The 27,416-nt window shown below is 50.7% G+C and overlaps 1 protein-coding gene across 6 annotated transcripts in view; it reads left to right on the forward strand.

Annotated features, from left to right (window-relative positions):
• Positions 1–26,815, forward strand: part of NACC2 (NACC family member 2) — a 63,594-nt gene extending 36,779 nt beyond the window's left edge. For 2 of the 6 annotated variants that reach the window (XM_029999657.2, XM_029999661.2), the window contains exons 2-6: positions 4,616–5,542; positions 14,860–15,027; positions 17,959–18,064; positions 18,348–18,445; positions 20,997–26,815. In XM_029999657.2, the coding sequence (XP_029855517.1) occupies positions 4,678–5,542; positions 14,860–15,027; positions 17,959–18,064; positions 18,348–18,445; positions 20,997–21,496 (1,737 nt within the window). In that variant the 5' untranslated portion in view covers positions 4,616–4,677 and the 3' untranslated portion in view covers positions 21,497–26,815. Of the gene's footprint in view, positions 1–1,860; positions 1,880–2,934; positions 2,957–3,031; positions 3,144–3,312; positions 3,717–4,615; positions 5,543–14,859; positions 15,028–17,958; positions 18,065–18,347; positions 18,446–20,996 lie in introns of those variants that run through there. The other 4 variants (XM_041119741.1, XM_029999662.2, XM_029999660.2 and 1 more) reach the window with 4 other exon arrangements.
• Positions 26,816–27,416: the final 601 nt, after the last annotated feature.

A 27,416-nucleotide genomic window follows, 5' to 3' on the forward strand; every position in this document is an offset into this window, starting at 1 on the left:
TTTTGTCCAAGTTTTCCCATTTGGTAAGAGATGTCCATCTGATGATCTGTCACCTGTAGGATGTGGCAGCCCAAAGGGGACTGGATTTTTTGGGGGATGGCGATGGTGCTGGGGGCTCCTCCTGCACCCTGGGGCACAGCTCAGCTTGGGAGACGAGATTGCAAAATACAGTTTACATCTGTAATTGCTAAGGTCATTTTTCCTGCAGCACAGCTCTTCCCATGTCAAATGGACTGAAGCCATTTCAAACCATGCAAAAGCAGTTTGGTGCTCTATTTAAAAAAAAAAAAAAAAAGGCATATTTAGTAGAGGAGATTTTTAAGTTAGATGTTATCAAATGTTATTGCATTCACTCTAGTCACAAGAATATTTTGTTGCTGTTGTTTTGAGGGGATGTGAGGTCTGAGGGTGAGCAGGTTCTCCTTGGCTTTCAAGACTGCCGCCTTTTATTTCTTGGATTTTGGAGGAGGTTGGGCTTGTTGATGGTTTTGGGTTGTTTGGTTTTTTTCTATGTTCTGATCATGAAAAGGCAGGGGCAAAGCAGGGAGGAAGAAACAAAAATCCAGCAGTCCTGGCCTATGGTTATTGAAGTCATTTGGGCTTTTGCAGCTCGCTGGTACAGCTTCGCCTGTGTTCCTCAATGCCGTTTCTAGACCAAACACAGTTACTGTTTTCACCGTTTCCCTGTGAGGGTGTTTTGGGGCCTTTTTTCTCTGGGAAAGCTGGAGGTCTAAACTGTCACCGAGTGCCACCAGCAAGCTCGCCCGCTCGCTTGGCAGCTTTGTGACCAGAAATCTCCTGGAATGGCAGGAAAGGCCACCGGGAGCTGGAGTGATGCAGTTTTGGGGATGGGATCCCTTCGGGGTGGTCAGGCCAGGCTGCAGTCCTGCGGGAGGCGTACCTCAGGAGGGGTCAGTTGTGTGGAGCATCTTGGTTCAAACTCTGATCTCTCATGGGAGGTTTTACATGAGATCTGCCAATAATTTGCTAGGCTGGGGCACTCTGGTGCTTCTCACTGGCTTAAACGTATCCTGAACTGGCACGATTTTGGTGTTTTTAGAGAGGCATGGGTTCCTCCTGGCATGTCTGGCTTGTTTATAGAGCAGATTCTAAGCAGTATTAATAATTGATATCTATTTGAAGTTGATGTGTTCTGTGCTACTGAGCTCTCCTTGGCTGGTCCCACTCATCCTGCCTTGTTGGGTTTCTCCGAGGCAGGGGCTTGGGAGCAGGTCCAAGGAGGTCCCATCCAGTGCCTCCCTGGTCTCTCCTCCAGCTCTAAGGGAGCTCTTGCTGGAAGAAAAGAGGAGGAGATCCTTCTCCACCCGTGGTCTGCCATCCGCACGGACAAGGCTTCATTCAGGTCCCTGCGTGGAGAAGTTATGTTTCTGTAAAGCACATGTAATTTCAGTAATTTTCACAGATCCAGAGTGGATCTGCATTTGCCAGGGCAGACTCCTTTCCTTCTCCAGCAGAGGTTGGCGGTGTCGTGGTTGGAAGAGGTCTTGGGCTCTTGGGCTTGGCTGTTGCGGTGTCATCTCTGACCTCCTCGCAGGATGTCACCTTGGTCCCCTCTCGGTGCTTTAGCCTCCTCATCAACACCAGGCAGAGATCTCGTTGACCTGACGCCGAGTTTGGCCGAAGCGTTGAGCGCTCCCGACGCATGGAGGTCCTGGAGGTCCTCGACTGGGAGCGTCACGGCTCTGCCAAGTGCTGGGAGGCTGCGGGTCCCGCGGGATGCCGAGCAGACGTGTTAGTGCCGTTTGCTGGAAGAGCAGGGGAAGGCAGCCAGCCCCTGGGCGTGCAGGAGTGGCAGCAGTTTGCTGCTGTGGAGTTGAACTTAATGCACCAAACATCGATATGGACGGTGGAAGCGGAGGTATGAGCACGATCAGCAGGGAGGGGTCGTGCCGGAGCATCACCGGCCCGGTCTGCGCTTCCCTATGGTTATCCTCCTCTAAGGATGGCTTCACCTCTAATCTCCTAAATTTTAACTGTGTGTGACCATTCGAGCGGAGCAATTGAAACAAATCCGAGAGCAGTAGCAGAAATAAAAACGCTCTGGGCAAGAGAGAAGTAAGCAAAGTGAGGCCCCACCCTCTTTCCCAGAAAAAAGCACCAAACATGCTCAATAAATGCGAAGGTAATTTAAAATCTGAATCCAGGAGACAATGTGACTAGGATTTCATTACTTAAGCAAATGGATTTGCTTTTAGTGGATTCAGCCACAGACTGAAAGAAGCTTTCCCCAAGGGGTAAACATTTTTCCTGCATTTGAAAGGCTTTCTTGGGGGTGGGGGGGCGGGACCTGGGGGGGCACGAATCAGGACTGTGGCTGCCCAAGGAGCACCTTTATTTTGGGCAGATTTGGGCATTCCTGAGGCTGTCCTTCTGGGTGGGCGGTATTGGGGAGCCCCTGGGGTGGGATGCTGGGATGCTGGGGGGGGTGCTGGGGCTGGGGGGGGGTGCTGGGACTGGGGGGATGCTGGGGGATGCTGGGGGATGCTGGCCGCGCCTTCCTCCGGCCGCAGGAGTTAACCAGCAGCAGTGCCAGCTCTGCAGACTGTTTGGAATAGTTTAAATGCTTTGACACTCTGGATGTACTAGATGGCAGGGGAGGCAGTTTACAGCGTAATTCATATGCAAAACTGCACTATAAATTTAAAACCTGTCTCAGTTGCCGTGGCACCACTAAGCATTTCATCAGCATACAGTACAGTATTTCTGCCATCTTTGTTTGCATTGCAGTGACTCATCAAAAGTCTGTCTTGTACCAACACTGAGAGCATTCCTCTGGCACTGATATTTCTCTGTTTTTAAAGCTTCGGTTTGAAACTGGCATTTACTTCAGGTCCCTAATCAAAGGGCTCTATTCATTGCAGAGAGCAGCCTGAATGTTAATCTGCATCCGGCCTATTCATTTAGATGCTGTGCGCTGCCGGGGAGATTTGACTTGGTAAAAGCTTGAGCTACAGCAGATACAAACCCAGGGTTTGATACTATATTTTTTTTTTTATTTTTTTTTTTTTTCCCCTCCCCTGAGCGATCGTCGTCGCTGCGTATAGCGTGGCGGCCTGGGCGATACGGAGGGACGCAGAGCCCCTCCGGCCAGCGGCCACGCTGGGCACCGGCTGCTGCTGAAGGTACGTTCGCTCCCAGCCAGGCGAGGGGACCGGGAACTTCCTCGCTCGGAAGAATTTTTTTTAACCATGCAGATACAATTAAATTGGCTCCGAGTGTGTTCCCTTTTCTTCCTGTTACCCCGTGGCCTTGCAGATAGGACTTTTTTTTTTTTTTTTTTTTTTTCCCAGCAATGGGAACAGAGCAGCTCTTTGTGGGTTATTATTTTCTTTTCGGAGATATATTTTTTTTTCCTCTTTCTCAGATAAACTTCTTCTTTTTTTTTTTTTTTTTTTAATATTGTTCCTATGAGCTTTCAGCACTAGTTAACCGTAGTTTTTCTTCAGTAGTGTTGAAGGCAAACAGGATTTTAAATCTCCTGGACTCTTGCGTGGAGCTCGGGGAGGGGGGACGGGGGGGTTTGGGCTCCGGCTCGTGTCGGTGAATCCGCAGTGATTTCCTTTGCTGGAGTTTCAGTGCACGGGCTGCACTAACGCTACCTGCTCCGCCGTTGCACGGGGTTTGCGTATGAGCTCCCTTCGAACGCGAGGCTTGCTTTGGTCGGTGAGAGGAGGAATTATCCCCATGGCCAAAAGGTACGGCTGGCCTTAAAGAGCGGCCGCGGTGGGATGCAAAGCCGGAGCCGTCGTCGCCTCGAGCCCGTTTCGTGTGAGGTTGCTCGGAGGGTCCCCGGTCCCCTCGGCTGGGGCCGGTACCCCCGGCCGGAGGGCGATGGGCTGGGGGGGGCCAGGGGCTCCGGCCGCAGGAGGGGCTGGGTTGGGGCTCCCCCTGCCCCGCTTTGGATTTCGGGGAGAAAAATAAGAAGACAACTTGGTAGGCGGCTCGCTGCGGCACGTTGGTTTGTTTTATTGGGGCTCAAATATCTGGCTTAATTTGGAGATAAGCCTCGTTTTGTTGGAGGATAAATCTGTTGAGAAAGGGTTTAACTGTTGAAATGCTCCCTCTTTCTGGTGCAAATGGGAAGATTGCTTTTCAAAGTGCTTTTTCCTGGGAGCTGCGCTCCGGCAGAATCCTGTATTTATTTCAGGCAGAATGGCACATTGTTTTATAAATATCTTTTCTGTAGTTTCAACATAGCTGGTGGTTGTTGTGTTTCTTATATAATGCTACCCGAGATCTGTCTGACTGTCTTACATTTGCTTTACTGTTCACTCCTCTCCCATTACCGTTCAGATTTTCCTGCATAAAGTAAAACCCCCGGGGGAATAAATCAGTGGTGCTTATTTAAACAGACCACAACTTGAAGAAAATACTTGTGTTTTCCGAATATCCTTTGCCATCCACCAATAGCATCTCCAACATTGTTTGAAAACATCGATAAGTAATTTTTGTGAGCGATTGCTTTTCCGCATCGGCTCTCAGAGCTTAGCTTTGAGCCTTTGATGTTGGGTGAGGTGGGTTCCTCTGCTTCTGCCTGCTTTGGTGAACTGTCTAAAAACGCTGTGCCTCTCTCCCTGCCTTCTCCGTTTTTCAGATGTGCCCTACTTTGGATATTCCTGCATTGAATGTCTGAGGAGCTCCAGCCGATCCTGAGCCATGTCGCAGATGTTGCACATAGAGATTCCCAACTTTGGGAACACCGTTCTGGGCTGCCTGAACGAGCAGCGGCTGCTGGGGCTGTACTGCGATGTCTCCATCGTGGTGAAGGGCCAAGCCTTCAAGGCGCACCGGGCGGTCCTGGCCGCCAGCAGCCTCTACTTCCGAGACTTGTTCAGTGGGAACAGCAAAAACGCCTTTGAGCTGCCAGGTACCGTCCCCCCCGCTTGCTTCCAGCAGATCCTCTCCTTCTGCTACACCGGGAAGCTGACCATGGCGGCGAGCGAGCAGCTGGTGGTGATGTACACGGCGGGCTTCCTGCAGATCCAGCACATCGTGGAGAAAGGGACGGACTTGATGTTCAAGGTCAGCTCTCCCCACTGTGACTCTCAGACCACCATGATCGAAGACCCCAGCTCGGAGCCGCAGAGCCCCTGCAACCAGCTGCAGTCGGCCTCGGCGCCCTACGTCATGTCCCCTTCCATGCCCATCCCGCTCCTCACGCGCGTCAAACACGAGAACCTCGAGCTGCAGGCAGCTGCCCTGCCCGGCCTGCCCGGCAAGCGGCCCCTCGAGCCCGGCGCCCGGGAGGGGACTGGCGGCGCTGGCCCCAACGCCGGTCCCCTGAAGCTCTCCCGCGTCTCCTACTACGGGATGCCCAACCTGGCCACCCTCATCCCCAACGTCCAGCAGGTCCAGTACTCGCAGGGGGAGCGGACGAGCCCCGGCGCCAGCAGCATTCCCACCACCGACAGCCCCACCTCCTACCACAACGAGGAGGACGAGGAGGACGACGAGGCGTACGACACCATGGTGGAGGAGCAGTACGGGCAGATGTACATCAAGTCCTCGGGAGGCTACTCTGGTAATGGACGGTCTCTCTCCTTGGGTTTTCTGCTCTCCTTCAGTGGTTGCTTGGTCCTTCTCCAGCCGGCACGGGTAGCTTTGGGCTTGTTCGTCAGGCTTTTGTCTTCAGGGGCTTCGTTTGTTTATTTACATAGTGCGGTGCACGTGGTGGGCTCGGTGCTGGTGTCCGGGTATGGCATGGGCAGGTGTCCCCCCCATGCCATCGCTCACGGGCCGCGTCCCCAGTTGAGAAGCTCTTTAGGTGAGAGAGGCTACGTCATCCACCACGGTCGGCTTAGCCCTTCGCTTTTTGGCTGAGGCTGCCGACAAGCAGCCTGGTGGTTATGCGAGGCGTGCGGCGGTGACACCGTCCCGTGGCGATGGCTGAGCTCACCTGGCACTGGTCATCCAAGAGGGATGGTCATCCGTGGGAAGGGAAGCGTCAGCCCTTGCTGGCCCGGCGGAGGTTAGGTGGTCGGGCTGGCAGTTAGTCTTCAGTGAGGTGCACGTTCCCTCTGTCCTGGCCTTTTAGAGTAAAATTTTTTAAAAGCTGATGAACGTACGACATTTGGAGGAAGGGAGAAAAACATCAAATAAATCATTTTCATAGATGTTAATTAGGAACATCTGCAAAAAGAAGAAAAGAAGGACTTTTATGCCCACTGCCTGAAGTGACCCCCCGTTCCTTTGCCAGCCTTGCCCAGCGCATCGCTGTCAAAAAGGGAGAAGCAATTTGGGGGCCTCTTGATAATATTTTATTTCTCTATTAGCTGAGTCCCTGGGCATGCCTTAGAGGAGGTGGCTCCACTTTGGTGGTGCTCAGCCGAGAGCTCCACAGCTCAGCCCCAGGGCAGGCACAGGGGCACGAAGCCCCTTCCCTCTCCCTTCCCGCACAGGAGAGGCTTTCCTGGGGAGCGCATCCCTGGCACCGTGCAGGGCTCAGACCCTGTTGAGGAGCAGGGGCAAGTGGAGGGTACGGAGCTGGGAGCTCAGGACAGGAGGGGGAGATGCCCGGCTGGGTCGCTGGCATGCCCTCATCCTGCGCGGAGGCAGCTCGCAGCATCCCATGCAGGTGCAGCTCGCAGCGTCCCGCGTGGAGGCTCAGCCTCCGCGCAGTGGCCTCCCCATCGGAGCTGCAGGTGTTTGTGGTGGCAGCTTTGATCCGCGGGTGCTCCCTGGGGAGGGACATCTTCCCGCCGGCTTTGGCCGCAGGGAGCATCCTCTCGCCTGGAGCCGCTTTCCCCAATACGGTTCTGTGCTGAAATTGCTGGACTAATTTTGCAAATATTTAAGTCTCGTTTGTTGAAGAGCTGGCATGCTTTCCTCAAAGCTGTTTGATTTTATTCTTAAGCAAGGGAGAAGATTTGACAAATACGACCATTTCTGTTACCTAAAGCCAGGCTTTCCCTGGTAGTGAGAATGGGCTCATCCCCATATGCTGTCCCATCCCTTCCCATCCCAAAGAGCCAGAGCCCAGTGTCCCCTTGGCATGTCCTCCTGCCAGGTAGCAAGCAGATAAGCAATATTTTCCAAGCATTTTTACCAAGCCATGTGCAAAAGGGGGAAAGCATACTGGTAGCAATGTTACTATTTTAATAGTAGAAATATTTGCTGAGAAAAGCGGACAAGCCAGTTGTAGCAAATGAGCCTCAAAAGCCTGTCTGCTCTCTCTGCCGTGCTTCAAGTCCCAGCAGTTGGTACCAGGCAGGTGAGGAGGAGTGGGGACAGGGGATGGGGACAAGGTTGGGGTCTCCTCCATGGCCGCCCACCCAGCAGGAGCGGGGCCCCGTCCCCAGCTGCTGTTAGAGTCAGACCGAACAGAAATCAGGCTGTTTTCCCGCACACTGGTTTTGGTTTTATTTTGCTTTGCGCTTCCCCGCTGTGGAGCAGGCAGTGAGTAATGTGGGTTTGCCTTGAGCGCCGGAGCTCGCCACATTATTCCTCAGAGCAACGGGATTATACCCGTGGACACGGTGTTTTCCTTCCCTGTCACAGGGCTGGTTCATGTGGTAAAAGAACAAAATAAATTCAGAAGGTTAGGGCAGGACCAGCCCCGGGACGGTGCAGGCAGCTGCTATTAGGCTGTACCTAATTCTTGCGGTGTGGGAGTCATCCCAGTTGGAAAAGTGAAAATATGAGCAGCTTTTTTGGGCATCGCTGGAGATGCTGCAGCCGTCCAGCCCTCGCACTGGAACCGGGCATCCCGCGGCAAAGTTTTCCTTCTTGGTTTCTGTAGGGGGAAGACTTGAACCATGTCGTGATGCCGAGGCAGGGGCTGTGCGGGGAGGAGGCAGGTTGGGAGCGTGGTGCTGCCCAGCCCCACTGTAAGGCTCTAATATACCACTTTTCTGCTAAAATACCTCTTCCACACCAGCACACTTCAAGGGAGTTTCCTGTTTTAAATAAGCCAGCTATAGTATCAGGCTTTCTGGAAAAGAGGGCACACAAAAAAGAGATTAAAAAAATAAAACCTAAGCTATTCCATTATGGTTTGGACTTGTACAGCTAACTGTGTTTTAATTACTCGGGATAAACTGTACCCTCAAAAGGTGCAGAATAATAAAACCATAAGATGGAAGAGAGAAGCCAGCTAATCCTGCTCCTGGCATGTAGATCCTGACAGCCTTACAAAGGCCTGGGGGAGGGGGGAGCCCTTTAAAATAGTGATTGCCAAGGTTTCCAAGAGCCCCGTTTGTAAAAACAAAAACAAAGCCAAAGAAGAGCACAGCAGATGAAGCCCTGAATTTCAGAGAGGTTTGGGGTTGGTTTTTTTCCTCCTTTTTCTGCATTTTTTCATTCCCTGGCTGAAGTGTTGACTGAGCTAATGCCAGTGAGTGTGTGGTGGGATGCTGGTGGCTGATGCTCTTCGCTTGCCTTGAGCATCACCCACCTTGAGCACCACCACCCACTGCTCCCAAGGCCGGGGCAGTGTGGGGCAGGAGAAGGTGCTCAGCACGAAGCCTCTTCTTGCCCCAAGGCTGGGGGGGGGGGGGGGGGGGGGGTATTTATTTTTTGTTCACCCCTTTTTATAGTCAGAACCACAGCAAATCTCCAAAGCTGGGATCAGAGAGACAAGGAGCACATCATCACCTTGGCCAAGGGTTTGATGGTGGCAGAGGGAGCGAGGAGGAGGTCCCATTAAGCCATGTGCCTCCTGCAGTGGTGGCACTGGTGTGACGGACCAGGACAAAATGTTGGACCTGTGAAAGGAGCAGCAGGTAAATGAAAGGATAAGCCCAGTCTTAAACATGGGCCGATGGGAGGGTTAGGTTTAGGTGTCAGTAGACGGGGTGGCACCTTGCAAAGGGATGTAGGAAAAGGTGCCTCGGCTTCCAGCTGCATTCGGTGGCCGTGGTGTCACCGCCGCCCTCCCTGCGCCCTCCTGCTGCTGTGGCAGGATGGGAGCATCGCGGTAAAATGGCTCCTTATTCTGTAACTAGGTCTGGTGGTGGAGAACATGTGGGCCTTGAGGACATGAGTGAGACTTAATGAGGTTTCTAGCATCTGATCTGAGGAATGCACAACTCCAGAAAATATTAAACAAAAGCAAAGTATTTTTATCCTTGTTAATTACAGCGTCGTGGGCCTGATCTGAAGTGGGTTTCAGCAGGACTTGCAGATGCTCGGCGTTTTTCTGCACTGAACTGCGTTCTTGTCAGTCAGCTTGCTGCTTAGCAGATGCAGTTAATTTAATTTTGACAGGCGCAAGCGAAGTTGCGCGAGGGTCCGTCCTCCTCCCCTGCTCCTGCTGCGCTGGTTTGCCAGGGAGAGGAAAAATCTTTATGCAGCAAATGGCTGGAATGTAAAGGCTGGACTTGAAAGTTATGAAATCCCGAACTGACAAGAGCACACTTCATTAAAAATTCATCTAAAATAGCCATTATAGAATAGTTGTGGTAATTAGCTGAGAGAATAGTTTTCTCTCCTGGCCTCTGATTCCTGACAGTAAGGAAAGAGGGCAAGAAACAACCCAGAATCCATAATGAGTGGCTCCGGCACAGCCAGTGCAGCATCCCAAACCAAGCCTGGGAACAGCACCCTGCAACGATGTAAATCACGGCTCGCGACGCCAGATAATTGCAGCCGTAATAAAGTAACTGGTTCTAACTGCGGGAACGGTGATCAGATCCTGCGAGGACCAGTGCCGTGCGATGGCTGGTCTGACGCTGTGCTGCGCAACAGGGGGATGCTCGCGAGCAAAGAGCTAGTGGGGTTTTTTTAGGAAATAAAGTGGTGAAGAACGCCTTGTTTATTCACCAGAGCACTTTTCCTTTGGCTTTTTGTTGAGGGTTGCAAACAGCCCCGCTGCTGGAAGTGCTGCTGTGTGCCGACGGGAGCCGGCCAGCGCCGGCATCGTCCGTCCTGGCACAGGGACCGGTGCCGCTGAGCAGCCGGAGGAAGGCAGAGCCCCACGCCGGGGGCGCGCAGCCTCTGCCCTTTTTTGGCATTAAACTTCCAGTCCCAGTTTCCTCACTGTAAAACACAGATGTTTAATTTTAGGCTGGCAGATGTTTCACTCCTGGCTGAGATCTGAAGCGAAGGCAAGATAGGGGTATTTATAAACCAGTAATATTTTTCCTATACTAATTCCAGATTACATCCCTGTATAAATAGGTCACAAATCAAATCTCTACATTCCAGTACGTTGTTATAAATGTACTATTTGTAAAGCATAAACTATCCCGGTTGGGACTATATCATGTATCTGTCCCACAGTGCGTGCGTGTGTCCTCTGTGGTACAGGTTTACATACGCAGGCAGATGCTGGCGATGCCCGGGCTGCGGCAGGGATGCTATTTTTGGGGTAGAACTACTGCCAGTGGAAAATAGGCTAATGGGATAAAAATGCTTGTAAAATATTGCTATTTGAAAAGAAACTTCTTGCCATCTAGAGAACAGGGGAGACTTATCCATGTGTTTGCATACGTGGTGACTGGTGGTGGAGCAGGTGGAGATGATTTTGTAACCGTTGCGGTGGCCCGGGGCTCGTGACTTACGGTTTCATGTTGGGCCTCTGGAAACGTTAACTTTCGGGTGAAGGTCCATCACTCTGCTCTTTCTGTATCTCAAATCCCACTCCTAAAACAGAAATAGTTGTTTCTTACCCACGGGAGTATGTTGAAGTTTATGTGCAGTAAATGGTCAAGAGGAGAACCCAGACTGGTGGGAATTGGGGGCTCATGAATAATTTTCAAGCCCTGGTGTTTGGATTGTCAGGAACTAAGGCAATAAGTGAATACTGGCACCAGGTGTGCGCCCAGCAATTCCCAGCCCTGCCAGACCCCAGGCACTCACCCGAGCAGCTTGTTGCCCATCACCGATGAGGGTCAATGGGAGCTGTGTGGGCTCAGGATCTCTGGTCCCGGGCACCTCAGGTGGGGTGTGCAACCGTCCTGGCGTCACCAAAACCATCACGGGCTCAGCAAGAAGGTGGTGTAACAGACCTCTGACCTGGACGGTACGTTTTAGGGATGAGGACAACATGTGCTCCCAGCATCACACGAAGCCTGGAGCCCCGGTAATTCCCGTGACTCCAGCTTTCCTCCGAGCATGGACTGGTGAGTTGGTTTCAGGCTGCTTCTTCAGCCAGAAAACCTGGGATATTTCCCATTCTGGAGCACTTGTTGCTAGCTGCAGCATCCGTATAAGTTTGAGATGAAAGCAAATATCTGAATAAATAAAATATACCAGTTTTTGGCTGGCAGCTCTCATTGCTTCCTCTGTAATGATTTCCTGCCCCTCTCCGCTAGCTGGTAGGCTCCTTTCTTAGTCAAGAACAAAACTGTATTAAACAATACTTCACATTGTTTGCCCTTTCATTCAAAGGGAAGGAGCCGCTGCCCTCTGAAGATACAAATTAATTAGAAGCGAATACTATCCTGTTCTTCAGAGCATAAAGGCCAAACAGACTGGCTTTCTTTGAAAACATGGGACCAAAGTGTCTCTTGTATCCTGCTTCTTTACATAACTGATTGCTATCTGCTGAATTGAGGTGGCACTGAAAGGCTTAAATCTTTGGTCGTTTTTGTTTAGTATCGTTGAATTTGTGCTAATGCTTTAATGGAAACAAAGTCAAAAAAATGATTCATGCCCATGTTTAATAAGAGATTTATAGACAGCGAGCCAGCAGGACAGATGTAACCGAAATAGAATAGTGGATTGAGTTACACTTGGTCTTTTTAGCCCGAATTTTAGTTTGTTTTATGAAGTATTTGATTTCACAGGAAGAATTGTAAACTTCTCGATGGCTCCTTGTGTAGGAAGCGAAATGTCTTCAAAAGCAAAGAATTTCTTCAAGGCAGGACTGTCACCAACCAGCGCGGCGGCGTTGTCTTCCTGAAAAGCTGCTTTTCTTTCAGGAAACAGGTTTGACACCAAATCCTTCAAAACCTCTCCGGGAAGGTAGCGTGGGCACAGTGCTTGTGCTGATCCTTCTCTTTGCCTGCCTCATTATTGCTACCTTAGGATCTCTTTGGCCCAAAAATTGTTTTTTATTGAATGTTTGCCTACGCAAAGTGGCAGAGCAGGTAGGTTTGTCCTTGTCCGCTGTAGCTGTTTGCCACTTGGATGTTGTAGGTGTTCAGTTTCTTCAATGGCAGCATTCTTGATGAAGAAGCGGGCAGGAGGAGGGCACGGCTGATGGCCGTTCCGGGCTGAGTTCTCTTCTGTTCCCATTACAGCAACGTTGGGTCACAAGCTGCGAGGACCTTCTCCTGCCTCTCCTGCTCTGAACTCTGTCTCATTTGGGGTATTGATTGCAACTACTTTCCCTGGAGACCTGCAGCCTTTATATCGCTTAAAAAATAACTGGAAGTCTCTAAGAAACTTTATGAGAATCTGTATCAGTCTGCCCAGCTTCCCTTCAGCAGCTTAACATCTGCTGGATTTTAGGTGGTGTTGAATGTCGTGGGCGCTCTTGACCTGAGTCATTAGTTAAAAGTAAAAATGAAATATTAAAAATGCCATTTTACACAGCCTGGGCGGAGACTTGTGCTTGTGAGGGGTTGCGGCAGTTTTCCTGCTCCTGCCGAGCAGCTGAAGCGGTGGCTCCGTGGAGAGCCCAGCGCTGCGGAGCGCTCGCCCTGACGAGCTGCCTGCAATTAGCAGGAGCTCCATGCACGGGCACAGCCTCGTCCTCACCTGTCCTGTTGCCTGACAGCTCCGGCACGTGCATTTAGCACAAAAACCTGTTGCCAAATTCCCCTAATAGCATCATTCACCTATCTTTTGTTGCTGCTATTGAGGACCTTGGCCGTCCCAGTCTGGTTTCTGGGATTCATCAGCAGAACGATAGCTCATATGTGGTGTATATATAATTTCACCTTTTAGTTCAGCCTGTGTGTAACCTGCGGAGGACTCTGGGTGGGAGCGGACTGTGGTGCCCATTCCTGCTGCTTCCTTTCCCCTTGAGATTTGCATTTATTTTGCAGTGGCCCTTGTGCTGCCTTGGTGACCATGCCTTGCCAGAGCCAAAAAGCCAGTGAAGGACAGCAGAGCGGGCCCTCCCTGGGTGTTGGTTCTCCCTCTGCTTTTGATTTGTTTAAGCAGGAAAATACTAGTATTGAATTGGATATACTATGCTTATTGCTTTTTGAAAGCATCAGAAATATAGCAGGTCTTTGAGATGCTTCCTCTGTGTGAGCAGATGACTCCCATCTCCAAGAAGAGGGTGCCTGGATGTTTGGGAGTGCTATTAGACAGGGAAATACTGCAGTTGGTGAAAATTCTGTATGTCGGTGGGACTGCACATCAGCACTACAAAGCCCTGCCACTTTGCATAGATAATCGGGCTGTGATGGCAAGAGAAGTTAGTTTAAAAACATCACGTGAATTGTTCTGCCCCTGTTTGGTCCTTAATCACTGAAGGAAACGCTACTCTGCTGCCGTGCGGCTCCACGAGCAAGGGGCATCTTCGTGGTATTCCAACTTATTAGGGAAAGAGAGAGCGATGAGGGTGGGGATGCTTCCAGCCCCGTGCCTGCGATAGGATGCCACGGCACAGCACGGCGTCGCGGGGCATGTCCTAGTTAGAACACTGCTCCCATTGTACGGGAGCCATCGCCCTTTGGTTACTGCAGCAACAAGTCTGCAAAACTTGTTATTTTATCTAGAGAGAGGAAAAGTGGCCCCCAGAACGCCGAAATAATTGCAGGAAAAGACTTCTCTTGAGTAGGAGACATTTTGAGTTCAGAAACGCTAATTGCTGGGGTTTTTTCTTCTCTCTGTATTCACAGATATTGAAGCACAGAGCTGGGTTTGATTTCACGTGTGGCACTTGCTACATTATCAAACAGTTTTGGGAAAAAAGATGGATCATCGTAGAGATGGGCTGCCATACAGAACTGTAACTGCTCCCACCATGTCCCAGTGCAGCTGGCATTTATGTACACCCATGTCAGCCCTCTTTTGCTGTCAAAATTTGTCATTTTAAGCAAGCCTGTGGACTTGCACTGTAAATGTGCTTTAGAAAGCAAATCGTCTGTATGCCCGCAGGACACAAACTTGCGCGGTGCTGGTAGGACAGCTCGGTACTTCCAGCTTTTTAACGTTAACAGTTGCTAATGGGCAGTGCTAGGCTCTGGGGACGGTACGTTGGGGCAAGTCACAGCTGCGTCCTGGCAAAACCCCAGTAATTTGGTTTTGAAGCCACAGCTTAATAACATTTTTTGGCTTGTTGGTTGGGGTCTTTCTTGTTATTGAGAGGAAACGTTAGCCTGCAAAAGGCAGAGTAAGAGAAGGCGCTTTGGAGGGTGAGTTGGAGCTTGCAGGAGGGGGCTGGTGGGTGCCATCCTCGGGGGAAGCTACAGTGACCTTTCTCGGTGCAGTGGGTATCTGCAGGGTCTGGCTTTTAACTTCAGCAGGAAAAAAACATCAGGAGAAGTAGTTATGGTACTGATGCAGGTATTTATCAAACTCGGGCAATTTATTGCCTGTTTCAGAAACCCCTGGTGAAGTAACCTGCCATTCTTCTGGGAGTGTTTGGGAAAGCCAGCTCCGTATGCTGCACTTGCAGAACGATGCCAGCTGTGCAGAGTTGCCCATTTTCATAAATGATTAACTTAGGAAAAGTTAAAGCATAATTAGATTCTAAGAATCCCTCTCGCAGAACCTGAACGTGCATACGAGAGTGCTGTGGTAGATGATGGGGGAGACCAGGGGACCTTTTCGTGCTTTCAGGTGGCATCTGCCCTGTGGCCGATAGCCCTGGCGAGTGGTTGTACTTCCAGAGGGAGGAATATTTCCAACAGCTACGGGAAAAGGCCAAAGTGTGACCTTCTGTTAATGTTGTGCCTGCATAATAAACTGCTTTAATGGTTTTCCCTTTTAATTTTTAAGTTGCTCAAGAGAAGCCAGAGCAGATCCCACTGGAGAACCGCTCCTGTGTCCTCATACGACGGGATCTAGTTGCTCTCCCAGCCAGTCTTATCAGTCAAATCGGATACCGTTGCCACCCGAAACTCTACTCAGAGGGAGATCCTGGAGAAAAACTTGAGCTCGTTGCAGGTAATGAGGGGGTACCTTTTCTTTGCTTGAGAACACCTGGGGATCGCTGATGTTTTCCTTCTTGAAATGTGTTCATCTTGCTTGCACTGTTGCTGGAGTCGTGCATCTTGTGTGCCCTTGCTGTGTCTTTCTGGATTATTCATCCCCAGTCATCTTTTTAAAGGTTCTAAGTTTCCTTTAATTTGCTGATAGAAAAATGTGTCATTAACAGGATTTATTCAATTGAATTAATTTAGCATTTTAATTGAATTCTCCAGCTTGTGTTCTTCCCTATTGGTGTGGGCTGCATTGCAATTGTGTTTTGATTTAGATGCACAGATCTAAAAAAAAAACAAAAAAAAAAAAACCCAAACCCAAAAAACCCTATCACATTATAAGATTTACAAAGCAAAGGAGATAAATTTGTGTCAGTGAACAAGATTTGAAAAACCTGTAAAAGTTTTTTAAAAATTGGGGGCGTTACTAAATGGTCGAACGCTGCAGTAGAAAGAGAAGGAATTGGTTTTGGTCCTTTCTTCTACCTTTCTTTTTCATTTTGGGGGAATTTACGATATTGGGAGAATTCACTACTTCTCTATAAAGGATTTATGGCCAACTTGAGGTGGAAGATGGTGCTGTTTAGCTTTTAATGATACTGGTGGTGTAGGGCTGGATAAAGAGTGAAATCCAGTAGGTGTGAAACTGTGGCTGTGCCAGCCTGCAGCCCAGTTACCCCAAGCGCTGCACAGAAGATGGATGTTTGACTGGGGTGTCCAGGTCAAATTCCAGTTTAAATAGTTATAATCTGCTTTTATAAGTTCCCCCCCAGCTTCCCTTTGCTGCAATGGTCCTCTCAGCCTATAGCCCGTGCTGTTGTGAAGTTTTTTCCCTTGGACGTAGCTATGTTTAGATGAAGCGATCTTTGCATGACAGCCCGTACCTGCTGCCCAGGCAGGGAGGTTTAATTAATACCTGTAAAGCCCTTGGTACAAAAAGGACGTGTGGCAGCACAATCAATCCAAATCAGTTGTCCTTTCTTTCTGGTCATTTATCTCTTGGTGAGTAGTGTGATTTTTATTTGCAGTCTGTAGAAGAAATCTGAATTTCAGGGGATGCCCAGAAAGATTTCCATCTGATGGAGAGTGAGTCTTTGATAGAAGGCAGGAGTAAAAGGCACATGCAACAGCACAGCGTACAACCACAAGTATTTATTCTGTATCTGGAATATTCATTTTCTACCCATTTACATTCTATGTGAGACTTCTTAAAACCATCAAGTGGTGCAGGTTATTTTCACAGTGAGAGCTGCAAACTGGCTTGAGGCAGCTCTGCTTGATTTACATTTTTCAATCTGGAAAAAAAGTAGATTAATATCACTAACCGATAGTGGCTGCCTCAGTTATTTTTTATTTATTAAAGTGAAGTTACCCTCGGTAGTGTCTGGCGTTCTCTCTGATGGCTTATCTCTTAAAATACCGCTGCTGAAGAAAGCTAATTCCTGTCTCAAACCTGGTGAGACCTGGGCGAGGGGCTCGAGCCCGGAGCACGCAGGAGGGTCCTGCAGCGAAAGTTTTCCTCAACTCTCCGTTCGGAGTATTTTCCTTTTGTCTCTGATTTTTCACGCCATGACTGATTCTGCAAACTTCAGCATCTCTCTCCAAGAGGGTCTTCAACAAGCCTTGCAGTCGTCGTAGTACATCTGATGGACAGATACTGTGTGTGGAGGAGAATACACGGAAGATACGTGGCGAATACATACGTGGAAGACGATACGTGGAAGATACCTGGCGAGAAGTGGGATGGCTCGGAGATCCGGAGCGATGCTTGCTATTTTCGGGGGCAGGACCAGTGGCCCGGGCTGCCCACGGCGGCAGGGAAGGTGCAGGCAGCTGCCTACCCCGGGGAGAGGGTCGGGCTCGGGGAGGTGCTGGGCGCCCGCCCCGGCGCAGCCCGCCCGCGTGGGCTGCTCTGCAGCTCCGTCTTCATCCGGAAGATCAGGGACAATCATCTGTAGGCTTTCCTGGAAATCCAGGAGGTAATTTTATTTCTGCAGTAGATGTTTTTACATCTTGAGAACAGAGTGTGTTCTGGATCCAGATACGACCCATTATTTAATCTTAATTAAAAGCAAATACCAAAACCCTCTTGTATAACAGTACGCTTGAAAAATAGGGTAACCTCCCCCTGCAAGCCGATGCTGAGGCAGGAGCGGTTTGGTCTGTGAGCTATGTGCAAAGTAAAAGGGTTCGATAAGAAACCTGCTGTAAAGCACTGCCAAACCCCTGGACGGGTAAAGCTGCTTTGGCAGGGGCTCCTTTTTCTTCTGGAGAATGTCCTTAAAGGCAGGCTATTTCAAAGTCAGCAGTTCCTGTGCATTAGAAGGAAAATTCCCTGCTCACCAGAAGTATCAAGAGGTGATGGGCTGGGGTTTTTGGAAACAGTTAGATCTGTAGTGTAACCGAGTACCTTTTCTGTGCTAGATGGGGGTTTTTTTCCTTTCTTTCTAGTTATGTATTCTACGATCTTTCACTTGAGAAAAGAAAAGGCCAAATGGATTGGGGTTTTCTTCCTTCAGAAAGAATAAATAATCTGTTCTGTACATATAAAATCACAGAATAAAGCCTTGCACTGTGTGTCTTTGCAAAAAAAATTTTTAAAAGGGTCATTTCATTTCCAGACTTCCTTTCTGTACGGATAAAGTTAGGAATTATTATTACCTGGGACTTGCCAAGGCCCTGAGGGACTGCAATAACCGTCCCTGCTAGGCTTTTCCAAAAATCCTGCCATCCTTGTTGGGCTTCTGTAGCAGGACGTGACGAGCACGCTCCCTCCCGTGTCACACCAGCGTCAGGACCGACCAGCGCAGGAGGAGCAGTTTGTTTGTGGCTTGCAGGCAGTGCTGTCAGCGAGGCAACGGTTTAATTTTGAATTCTCCCTCTCCAACCCTTCCAGGCTCAGGTGTTTACATCACCCGGGGGCAGCTGATGAATTGCCACTTATGTGCCGGTGTCAAACACAAGGTCCTTCTGAGACGTCTTCTGGCCACCTTCTTTGATCGGTATGTCCTCTTTGTGCTCTCCCAAGGGATTCGGTTTAGTTTCTGGTGTTTTAACCATGTTAATAGATAATTTCTCATGAGTGCTTCATCCTTTGTATATGCTGCACTGATTTCTGTGCCTTTTCTTAACGATGCTTGAACCCGAGCACCAGGTTTTCCAGTTCCTTACCTTAAAATCGTGCAACGTGGTGATCCCTCTGTAAGAACCTAAAGGGAAGAGGACGAGGCAGTGGCTGTCCCTTGGAGTCCCCGGTGTCAGGATCTTCCTTTGCCTTTCTTGCAGGAACACGCTCGCCAACAGCTGCGGAACTGGAATCCGGTCCTCCACGAGCGATCCCAGCAGGAAGCCCCTGGACAGCAGGGTTCTTAATGCAGTCAAATGTAAGGAGAGAGATTTACTGCTGCTCTGTTGGAACAGCATGCCGAAAGCAAAGCCGAAACCTAAGCAGGGAAGGCCATCTCTGTTGTGTAATAATGGGAACTATATATGGTGAAATTAGGTTGTAGGAAAATTAATTTATTTTTTATTTTGCATCATTTTGGGGGGCTGAAGTTAATTTTTCGTGGGTTTTGGCAGTGTCTTAATATAAAACATTTTTGCTACTTGACTGTTTTGCAATATTTTAAAGCACTAATTTTACAGTTAATCATTTTATTGATAGGGGCTTTAAGAAGGAAATTGAAATTATGGTTTTGGCAACGTTCAGAGCTTCATACCTCTGAAACAGGCCATCTCCATGTGCTGGCTTTTATGCCCCCAGGCTCCGGCTCATATTTGGATTCATCCAAGTGCAGGGCTCTGCCAAATCCCCTGGTTTACAGGAGCAGAGCATACAGCTCCAATCCATCTCGCAGAGACGTCCTCCGCGCATCTCTGGGAGGTGCTGGCCCCGCTGTGCCCGGGCTGTGGGGATGCCCGAGAGCAGCCGTGCTTTGCAGTGCCCTGGGCTTTGGGGGCTGTTGGTCTTCAGCAGTAAATGGGCCCCCAGGAATCAGGGAATCCACTGGCTGCTTCAGCCCTGGCAGCATGGGAGGATCTGCTCTCCATCTCGCTGGCAGCCTTTCCGTTAGTTTTACAGTCTATGTCCTTGAATATATTTTGTAGACTTTTTTTTTTTTTAAATATGTAAAATGGGAGCCCTGCTGCAAGTAATTGCCTTTTCAAAAGATTGCATAAAGCAACAGGACCTTTTGCTTTTAACGTTTGAACTGCAAACAAAGTTCTGCATCGTGCCACGTGGCTCAGCCAGTCAGTCTGTCTTTCTGTAGAGCCGCTGAGCTCTGTCTCAGAGCCGGGGGTACAAAAGGTTCAGCTGTTGAACACCCCTTCTGCTGTCCTGCAGGTAAGATCCCCTGTGTTTGCATGATTACACAGCACCCTAACTTTAGCCAGGGCTGAGATGTGCAAGGCTACCTGCTTCAGTGTGCATATTTGTGCCCAGCGCCTGGTGTTCGTACAAGAAAAGGAGAGTTTTGCTACTTCCATCAAGGTAGTTTCATTGTTTATGGCAGGCACCAGAAACAAATGGGTAAATATTTGGCTCTTGCAGTCACCCTTGAATACAAGGAGTGTGCTGTGGGACAAAAGGTGCCTGCTGGTGAGTGGGGACCTGTGTGGTGTAGGAAACCCTGATGGGTTAGTGCAGCGAAGCTTGTTTACCGTGGGCTTGATATACAGTGGAAAGCAATGTGTTCTCTCACCCTCGCTGGATTCTGGATAGTAAATCTTTATGTAAATATTATTGCGCTGGAAAATGAAACTCTAAGCAATCTATTTTTTATTTTTAAGATTTGGAAGATAAATCTTTCCTCTCCCTAATTGTTGCTGTGCTGCTGAACTCCAGGGGCCTTCCAGCCACCCTCTGAGATCTGTAGCACGTGGAGAGAAAGGATAAGGTGGCAGATGTCCAGTACATAAAGACAAAATCACTAGACTGTGCTGTTGGTGCTTGCCCGTAGCTTGTTCGTGGTGCTCTCCTGAGACAGCCTCCCCATTAGCAGCTTCACCCCAGGGAGCCCTGGGTCTGAACCTTCCAGCCTTGGTCCTTGCAAATACCTTCGGAGGTTGGAAAGGCATTGTTCTGCAGTGACAGCGCCTACAACATGCTGTCATGTGTCAGGGCATAAAATGTCTTCTCACTGCCTGAATTCTACCCTGCGCACAAGCTTTAGTTGATAATTATTCACCATGGCAGTTTCTTGGATGTTGCTCCGTAACATCAGGTGCTTGGCCCCCGTGGAGGAGCCAGGCTGCAGCCGAGGTATTCTGGGCTTCGGCAGGCTACGTGCCAGCTGATGCGCCGGTGGTGGGATGTCGGAGCAGCCGCGCTGGCCGGGCCGGTGGTCCGTGCGGTGCCGGTTGGCTCTGCAGCGGCCGGTGCGAAGCGTGGGACGGGCAGAGGACGGTCCTTCGGGCAGTCCCCTCTGCTCGGTCGAGAGCAGCTCTGACGTTTGCCAGCCCCGCAGCTCTGCCCGCACCACCGTGGTTTTAAGAGCCACTAACGGATCTACTGTTGAGGAGTTCGTGTTGACCTTTTCTGGGTCCATCTCTCGCTTTCGGCCGTCCCGGCGTGCTGCGGCCGTGGGTGCCGCGCTCCGGCTGGAGGCTGCAGGACCCCGGTACCTGTGGGGCTCGCTGGGTCCCCGGGGAGTGAGTGGTCCTTCTCCAGCCCCTTCCCTGTGCCACCTGGGATTTTTCAGCTTTCTGGTTTTATCCCTTCTCGATTGTCTCTATCTTGAGCTGAGGAGTCCTTGTCTGTAAGTCTGTCCTTGCGAGAGCTCTGGTCCACGGGCGAGCCTCCCCTCCGTGGCATCAGCCCACGCTAAGCCCCGCGGCAGGTCTCTAGGACGGGGCAGAGGCTGTGATCACCTTTGTGCCGCCTTTGTATTGCTTTCTCTGAATCCTCAGCTGTATGTATCCCTGTCTTTGCAGTGTATTGTCAGAATTTTGCCCCGAGCTTTAAGGAAAGCGAGATGAATGTTATAGCAGCCGATATGTGCACCAACGCCCGCCGGGTCCGCAAGCGCTGGCTGCCGAAGATTAAGTCCATGCTGCCAGAAGGGATGGAGATGTACCGCACGGTCATGGGCTCCACCACAAACAGTGTCCCCCTGGATCCTGAATTCCAGCCCAACACTGCTCAGGTCTTTGAGCAGCGAATCTATGCAGAAAGGAGGAGCGATTCAGGAACTATAGTAGCCTTGAGAACTAACACGGTGAACGTAGAGCTAAGCAATGGATCCAACCAGTCCTTCGAACAGAGCGAGGATGCCGAAGGGGCTGGCTCTGTGATACAGGAGGCAGCTGCCACAGATGCTATGGCATCGGATACCCAAAGCACTCCGCAACCTTTTGAACAAGGTTCAGGCTCCTCCAGCCGGCCCGAAACTCCCGTGAGAAGACAAGATGGTACTTACGGAGGGACTTTATAAAGAGAGCAAACGTTTCGTGACCTATAAGGGATCTGTAATACTAAAGCTGCTTGCATGCATTACTAATACAAAACAAAAAATGTGATCAAGCCACTTACCTACTGAACTGCTACTGTTGCCTGAAAAAAATGTGATTTTTATTCTGCTTGTATTTAAAATTTATGAAGGAAATAATCGCATTCGTTATACTGTAAACGACTAGGTCTGTGGCGACCTACTTAAAAAAAAATATTGGGCTCCTTTTTTGATATTCCTGAGGTTAGTCTATAAGATTGTAGCTTTTTCTTTTTTTTTTTTTTTTTCCTTTTTTTTTTTATTTTAAGAAGGGGAGGAGAAAAGCTAGCCAACCCCCCCCCCAACCACCACCACCACCCCCCATCATCACCACCCCATCCATTACTCAGCTCAGAAGTAAAGCCATCGTTAACCTTGTCCTCTAAAGAAAGTTTTACCGTCACTTAACAGGAAAGCAAGGTGTGTTAGGGTACAAGTGCTGTGACTGGCGATGTTTGTCTCTAGCAGAAGGGCTCTAGCCAAGTGGGACAGGGTGGGGGAAATCGTTAGAGGCTTCTGGTGTCGGAGGGAGCCCCTTGCCGTGGGTGCTGCGGGGCAGGGTGCTGCGGGGCAGGGTGCTGCGGGGCAGGGTGCTGCGGTGCCCGGCCGCTGCCGGAGGCTGGCGGAGACTCGGTGCCGTTGTCTCGGGGATTTTTATCCAGTTCCCGGGAGCAGGGATGGTTCCGCGGGAGTTGAGGCTTGCACGTGTCAGGAGGACTGCGTGGGATGCAGGTGGAGACCCTGGCCGGTGTTGTGGTTGTTGTCGGGTTTTTTTTCCCCAATACAGCTGGGTTTTGGGTTTGGTTTCTCCCTCCCTCCCTCCCAGCGACTCCTTTTCGTTTGCTTCTCCTTGCTTGCAACTTCACGTCACCCGCTTCTTGGGCGAACAGGCTCGCGTCACCCCACCGCAACAGGGCGTGCAGGCAGGCAGACCAAGTCCTGGGGCCACCTCCTGGGGGGGGGGGAGTAGCCCCCTCGGCCGCCTGCGAAGGGCTTTGGAGGGGAATCTGAGCACGGAAAGCATGTTGGTCTTGCTCCGAAGGGCGCGGAGCCGGGAGCTCTCGGCGTCGGCTCCCAGCAGCATCCGCACCGGAGGCTGGGCACGGTGCAGCCGCCGGTGTGCGGGGATCGCCCGCTGCCCCCTCCCCTCCTCCCCAGGCCATCCAGGCTCTCACTTTTTAATAATTTGGAGTGTATTAGATGCAAAAAAAGTTAAAAAAAAAAATTAGCTTTGTGCCCTTCTGTGAAGAGATTTTGGGAAAGAGCAAGCGGTTCGCCTCTTGCTCATCCTCCAGATGGGCCCTTCTGGGGAAAAGCCCAATGTTGAGTTATTTGCCTTTTTTTTTTTTTTTTTTTTTTTTTTTTAAATTGAAAGCTGATGTCCCCAGGCTGTGTTGGCTTTGGTGGCCCCAGCTGGCCTCGGCTCGATGGTGCGGGCGCAGGGATGGGACCTGCAGGTGCCCCTGGAGCCTGGCCGGGCAGCGGGTACCAGCTCACCCCCTCCGCTTGCTGCCTCCTGCCTGCATCGGCTCTGCCCGCTCGCCCTTAGAAATGCCCCAAAGCGACCGTAACCCTTCCCGCAGACCCGGCTCCCGCAGGGCGCTGGGCACAGTCGCTGCCCGTCCCCGCTCGCCGCGGCTTCGCCCTGGGTGCTGCCGCCGGGCTGGGGGGGGGACGGGCACCCGCGGGGATGCTGAAGCCGGGGTGCACCCAAGGGATGGGGGCAGTGACGTGAAAGCCAAGTATGGCTTTTTTCCTTTTCTTTTTTTAATTATTATTTTTACTGTGTTTAGGCGGCCTGCTTTAATGGTATTTGCAGCTCGTTCTTTCACAAGTTTGGGACTATTGAACAAACGCAAGGTGCGCCGAGAGTCGCTTTTGAAGGCTACTGTGGCTGCGCTCTTCTTTTCTTTCCTGCTTTGGTTCCTGAATCCAGACAGCGCTTTGCTCAGGGTTTTTCTTCCTTCTTTGTATTTCCATTGGGAAAGGGGGAGCGGGGAGAGGATAACCCAACTTTTGGCCATTTGTTTTCTTTTCTTTGATACTTGAAGCAGTTTTTTGCATCGTGGTAACAAAGCTGTCCGGCGCTCAGCCTGTTCCACTGCTCCTTGCCCCGAGAAAAAAACAGTCAAGGACGGGGCGGTCTCTGCCTCACGTCTTGCACAGCTCTTGAGTTTTGGCACGGCTTGGCTTGGGTGGACCGTGACGCCCCGGACTGGGCGCCCTGCTGCCGGTGGGGTGGGGTGGGGGGGCTGGTGCAGGTGACGGCGTGATGAGCCGGTGCAGAGGTGCGCGATGCTTCGGGGAGCGGGGACGAGCACGGCCGGGGGCTCTATTTGCACTTTACCCACGTCGGCAAACAAAACTCGCGCTCTCGCCGAAGCCCGGAGCCGGCGCAGCTCGTCCCCTGCCCGGCGTTGCCACGGGAGGAGGCTCCTTCTTGCGCGGTGATGCCGGTCGGTGCTTACCCGTGCCGGGGGCACGCGGCCAGAGGACGGAACGTGAGCGGGGGGTGTACCGGGGACCACAGGGCTGAGCTTGGGGTGGGCTTCTTCCCCGGACGCTCCCGAGGAGACGGAGCCGTCCGGTTCCTTGGCCCCGGGGGTGTCCCCGTCCCCCCCGGGAGCGGTTTCTGGGGGGCCAGCTCTCGGGCAGCTCGGCCGGGTTGGCGGGGCTCGGGGGGTCGGGTTTGGCTGAGGCCCCTCCTGATCCCCCAAAGTTTGGGTTTGCCAAAAGTTTGAGGCAAGCTGGGAGCAGGTCGGGGTGTCGGAGATCAAAAGTCGTCCCTTCGTTGTGTGTCTGTGTGCATATATCGATATATTAAAGATACTGCAAAGGATTCCTCCTCCTTTTTGGCACTTGCCGGGGTTCGGTGAGCAGGCTGAGCCCGCCAGCCGGGGTTCGCAGTTGGCTGCAGGTATTAATTCTGGACCAAACCCGCGCCCAGACAGACGGCCCTGGCCGGCGGGGCCACCCCAGGGGGGGGCAGCAGCAGAAGTACTTGAATGGCTTAGGACAGAGAGTCTGAAGAGAGTCAAGTTGCACAGTGAAAATATATATTTTTATACCTAGCACAACTTCCTGTATATTTTTGGGGTTTTTTCTTTTTTTTTCTTTTTTTCTTTTTTTTTTTTTTTTTTGATTTGGGTTTGTTTGTTTTATTAATTATTTTATTAGGAAGGCAAACTTCTAAAATGTGAAGGGCGTTGGGTTTTTCCTTATCTGGTAGATGAGGGCAAGCATTTTGCACTAATGTTTCCTGTGTGTGGAGGATTAATGATATGTTTGAAAATGTTATATGGTAATGATTGTATTCTTCCGAAAAAAACAAAAACAAAAAAAAAAAGTAACCCCTTTAAAATACTGAATGTAAGGTGAGAACAGAGCAGTCCATCGATTGTATGCGGCTTTCCTGAGTGCCTTAGAATTTTTTGATCATTTTTTCCAAGGAAAACAGATTAAGAAGATCAGATCATAACCGACTCCTTCCTCCTCTTTGTTTACGACACTATTTTAAATTATAGAATTTGGGGCTGCTTTATAATGTGAATAGGAAACTGCATTCATCTAGGTCTGATAGTGTAAAATCAAAGCATCAGTATTTATGGTATGTCTGCACCTTTATTCTTATGCTTGACTATTAGCAATATTACATGTATATTATATATCTAAAGTTATACCAAGCACCTTTAAAGAAAACGGAGTGTAAGCATACAAGTTACCTGCAGCTGCCATATAGTGTAGAAGCCAGCCCCTCTCCTCCTCGTTAGCGCCAATTAACACCACCATCCTGAGAGCTGCCGCTTTGCAGAAGGGCTGCATGACCTTCTTCTGCCGCGTCCCCGCGTCCCGCGGGCCCAGCTTTGGCCGGGGGGTCGCGGCGAAGCCCCCCGTGTCCCGCGGGCCGGCGACGTTCCCGCGCCGCTCCGGTGGCGGCGACGCCGGCGCGGGTGGGAGCCGCCCGCGGGGAGGGAAGAAGTTGGGGAGCGGGTCCTTTTTGCCACCTCGATGGTTTCGTTCTTCTAACTGTGGTTTCACCCTAAAAATTCCCCGGGGGAGGGCGGGCGGAGGGGAGCCGGGCCGTGGGTGCCGCGCACCGGCGCTCCCCTCCTGCGGCCGGGCGAGGGGCTCAACCCCACGCGGCCCCCCCAAAACTGGAATTGCCCACGGCTCGGCCAGCGTTCGAGGGAGTGGAGCGTCCCAGCCGTGGCGTTACGCGGGGGGCCGCCGCCTCCCCTCAGCCCTTTGCCGACGGGTTTTCGCTCGAGGATCGCTTGTTTTTCTGGAAATAGCTCGCCGCCGGTGGAGAAGGGCCAACGGGAAAACCGGGACGAGCCCCCGCCGCCTCCCCGGCAGTAAATCCCCAGCACCCCGTGGCCAGTCCGCGGCCACCTCGGGCTTCAACCGCTGTTGGAAGTGTTCCTGCCGTCTGAATCGGTCGCGCCGCGAGCGAGCGAGCGAGCCCCGAGCGCGCGGGGTGGGAGGGAAGCGAGCGGGGAGCTCCCCAGCCCCGCTCGCCCGGGGGGGGCTGACGTCTAACGCACTCACATTGGAAACCCCTCAACTCCTCCGATGAGTTTCTTCCACTGTTTAAGCGTTTTGCACACAAAATTGTGATTTTTATGTCAAGGTAAAAGCCAAAACTTGCAATACTATTTTTAGCAGACAAAAAAAAAAAAAAAAAGAAATAATAAAGAAATAAAAAAAAAAAAAACAACTGAGTATAAATGTATAAATATTTTTGACTTGAACATTTGGATGGCACTTGATTCAAATAGAACATTAATCCTTTGGACAGAATGTTTGGGAAAAAAAGGACTTAAAGTACAAGGTTGTTTTTAAAGCGTCTTCATAGGGTATTAAGTAGTACTGTAATTCATGACTGTTAAAAATACTTTCTGTGCTGTACGGAAATCTCACAGTACCACTGAATTATGTTCCTCAACTGTCTCAGCCACGAACGATGCTAGCTTCTTTTTTTTTTTTTTTTTTTTTTTTTATCGTGCATTATTCACTAGTATTTATGTGCTCTTACTCTGTATAGTTAAGACTGTTATTTTGTAGCCATGGCTGACACGATATATCAGTAACTAAAAAAAAAAAAGAGAAAAGATTAAGACCCCCGAGTTGGAACTGTGCTCATAGCTGTTTTCATATGATGAAAAATCCATTTAAAAAAAAAACCCCAATGTGATCATTAATTGTAAAACGCTTTGTAAAATTCACATTTACAAAATAATAAAGTAAATTACAATTAAAAGCTTTTTTTTTTTTGCTCTGGTTTCTTTCTTTGTGGGTGGTGGATGTTGTTAATCAGAAGTGGTTGTTAAGAGGTGCTGAAGGGGCTCCAGGGCCCCGTGCTGCCCCGAGGGGCCGGGCTCCACTTTGAGCCGTGACACGAACCCCAGCCTTGGCCCGCGGCATCCTTCTGCCCAAATTTGGGGGTTTTTGGAGTTCCCTGCCCTGGGCTCTCCCCCCACCTCACCTGAGCTGGCTTTGGGCATCTTGTGGCTTTCTTTCCTGGACGCGTCACGTGCTCCCTCGCTATCACGCTTGCTGTATTTTTTTTTTTTTTTTTTTAAATTTAATTCGCAGCCCCCCGAAGCGGCGCTCGAGCGTTTTGCCCGAGACCAGGGCCGAGGTCGGAGGATGCAGCGTCAGCCAAAACCTGCCGCTTCCCCGAGCGCCTTCTGCCCGATCGTCAAGGGAAAACCTTAATCGGGCTCCGAAAATAGGGGCAGGTAAATGACGGCTGCAGGGGCGGCTGCCCCGCGCCCCGGCTGGGCAGTTCTGCTTCCACGGCGGGAGTCAGCCCCCGGCCCGTGGAGACGTGTGATGAGTTTGCCAGGCCTCGGGCAGCGGGTGG

The sequence above is a fragment of the Aquila chrysaetos genome, chromosome 24 (assembly GCF_900496995.4).
Source record: "Aquila chrysaetos chrysaetos chromosome 24, bAquChr1.4, whole genome shotgun sequence".
Classification (NCBI taxonomy): domain Eukaryota; kingdom Metazoa; phylum Chordata; class Aves; order Accipitriformes; family Accipitridae; genus Aquila; species Aquila chrysaetos.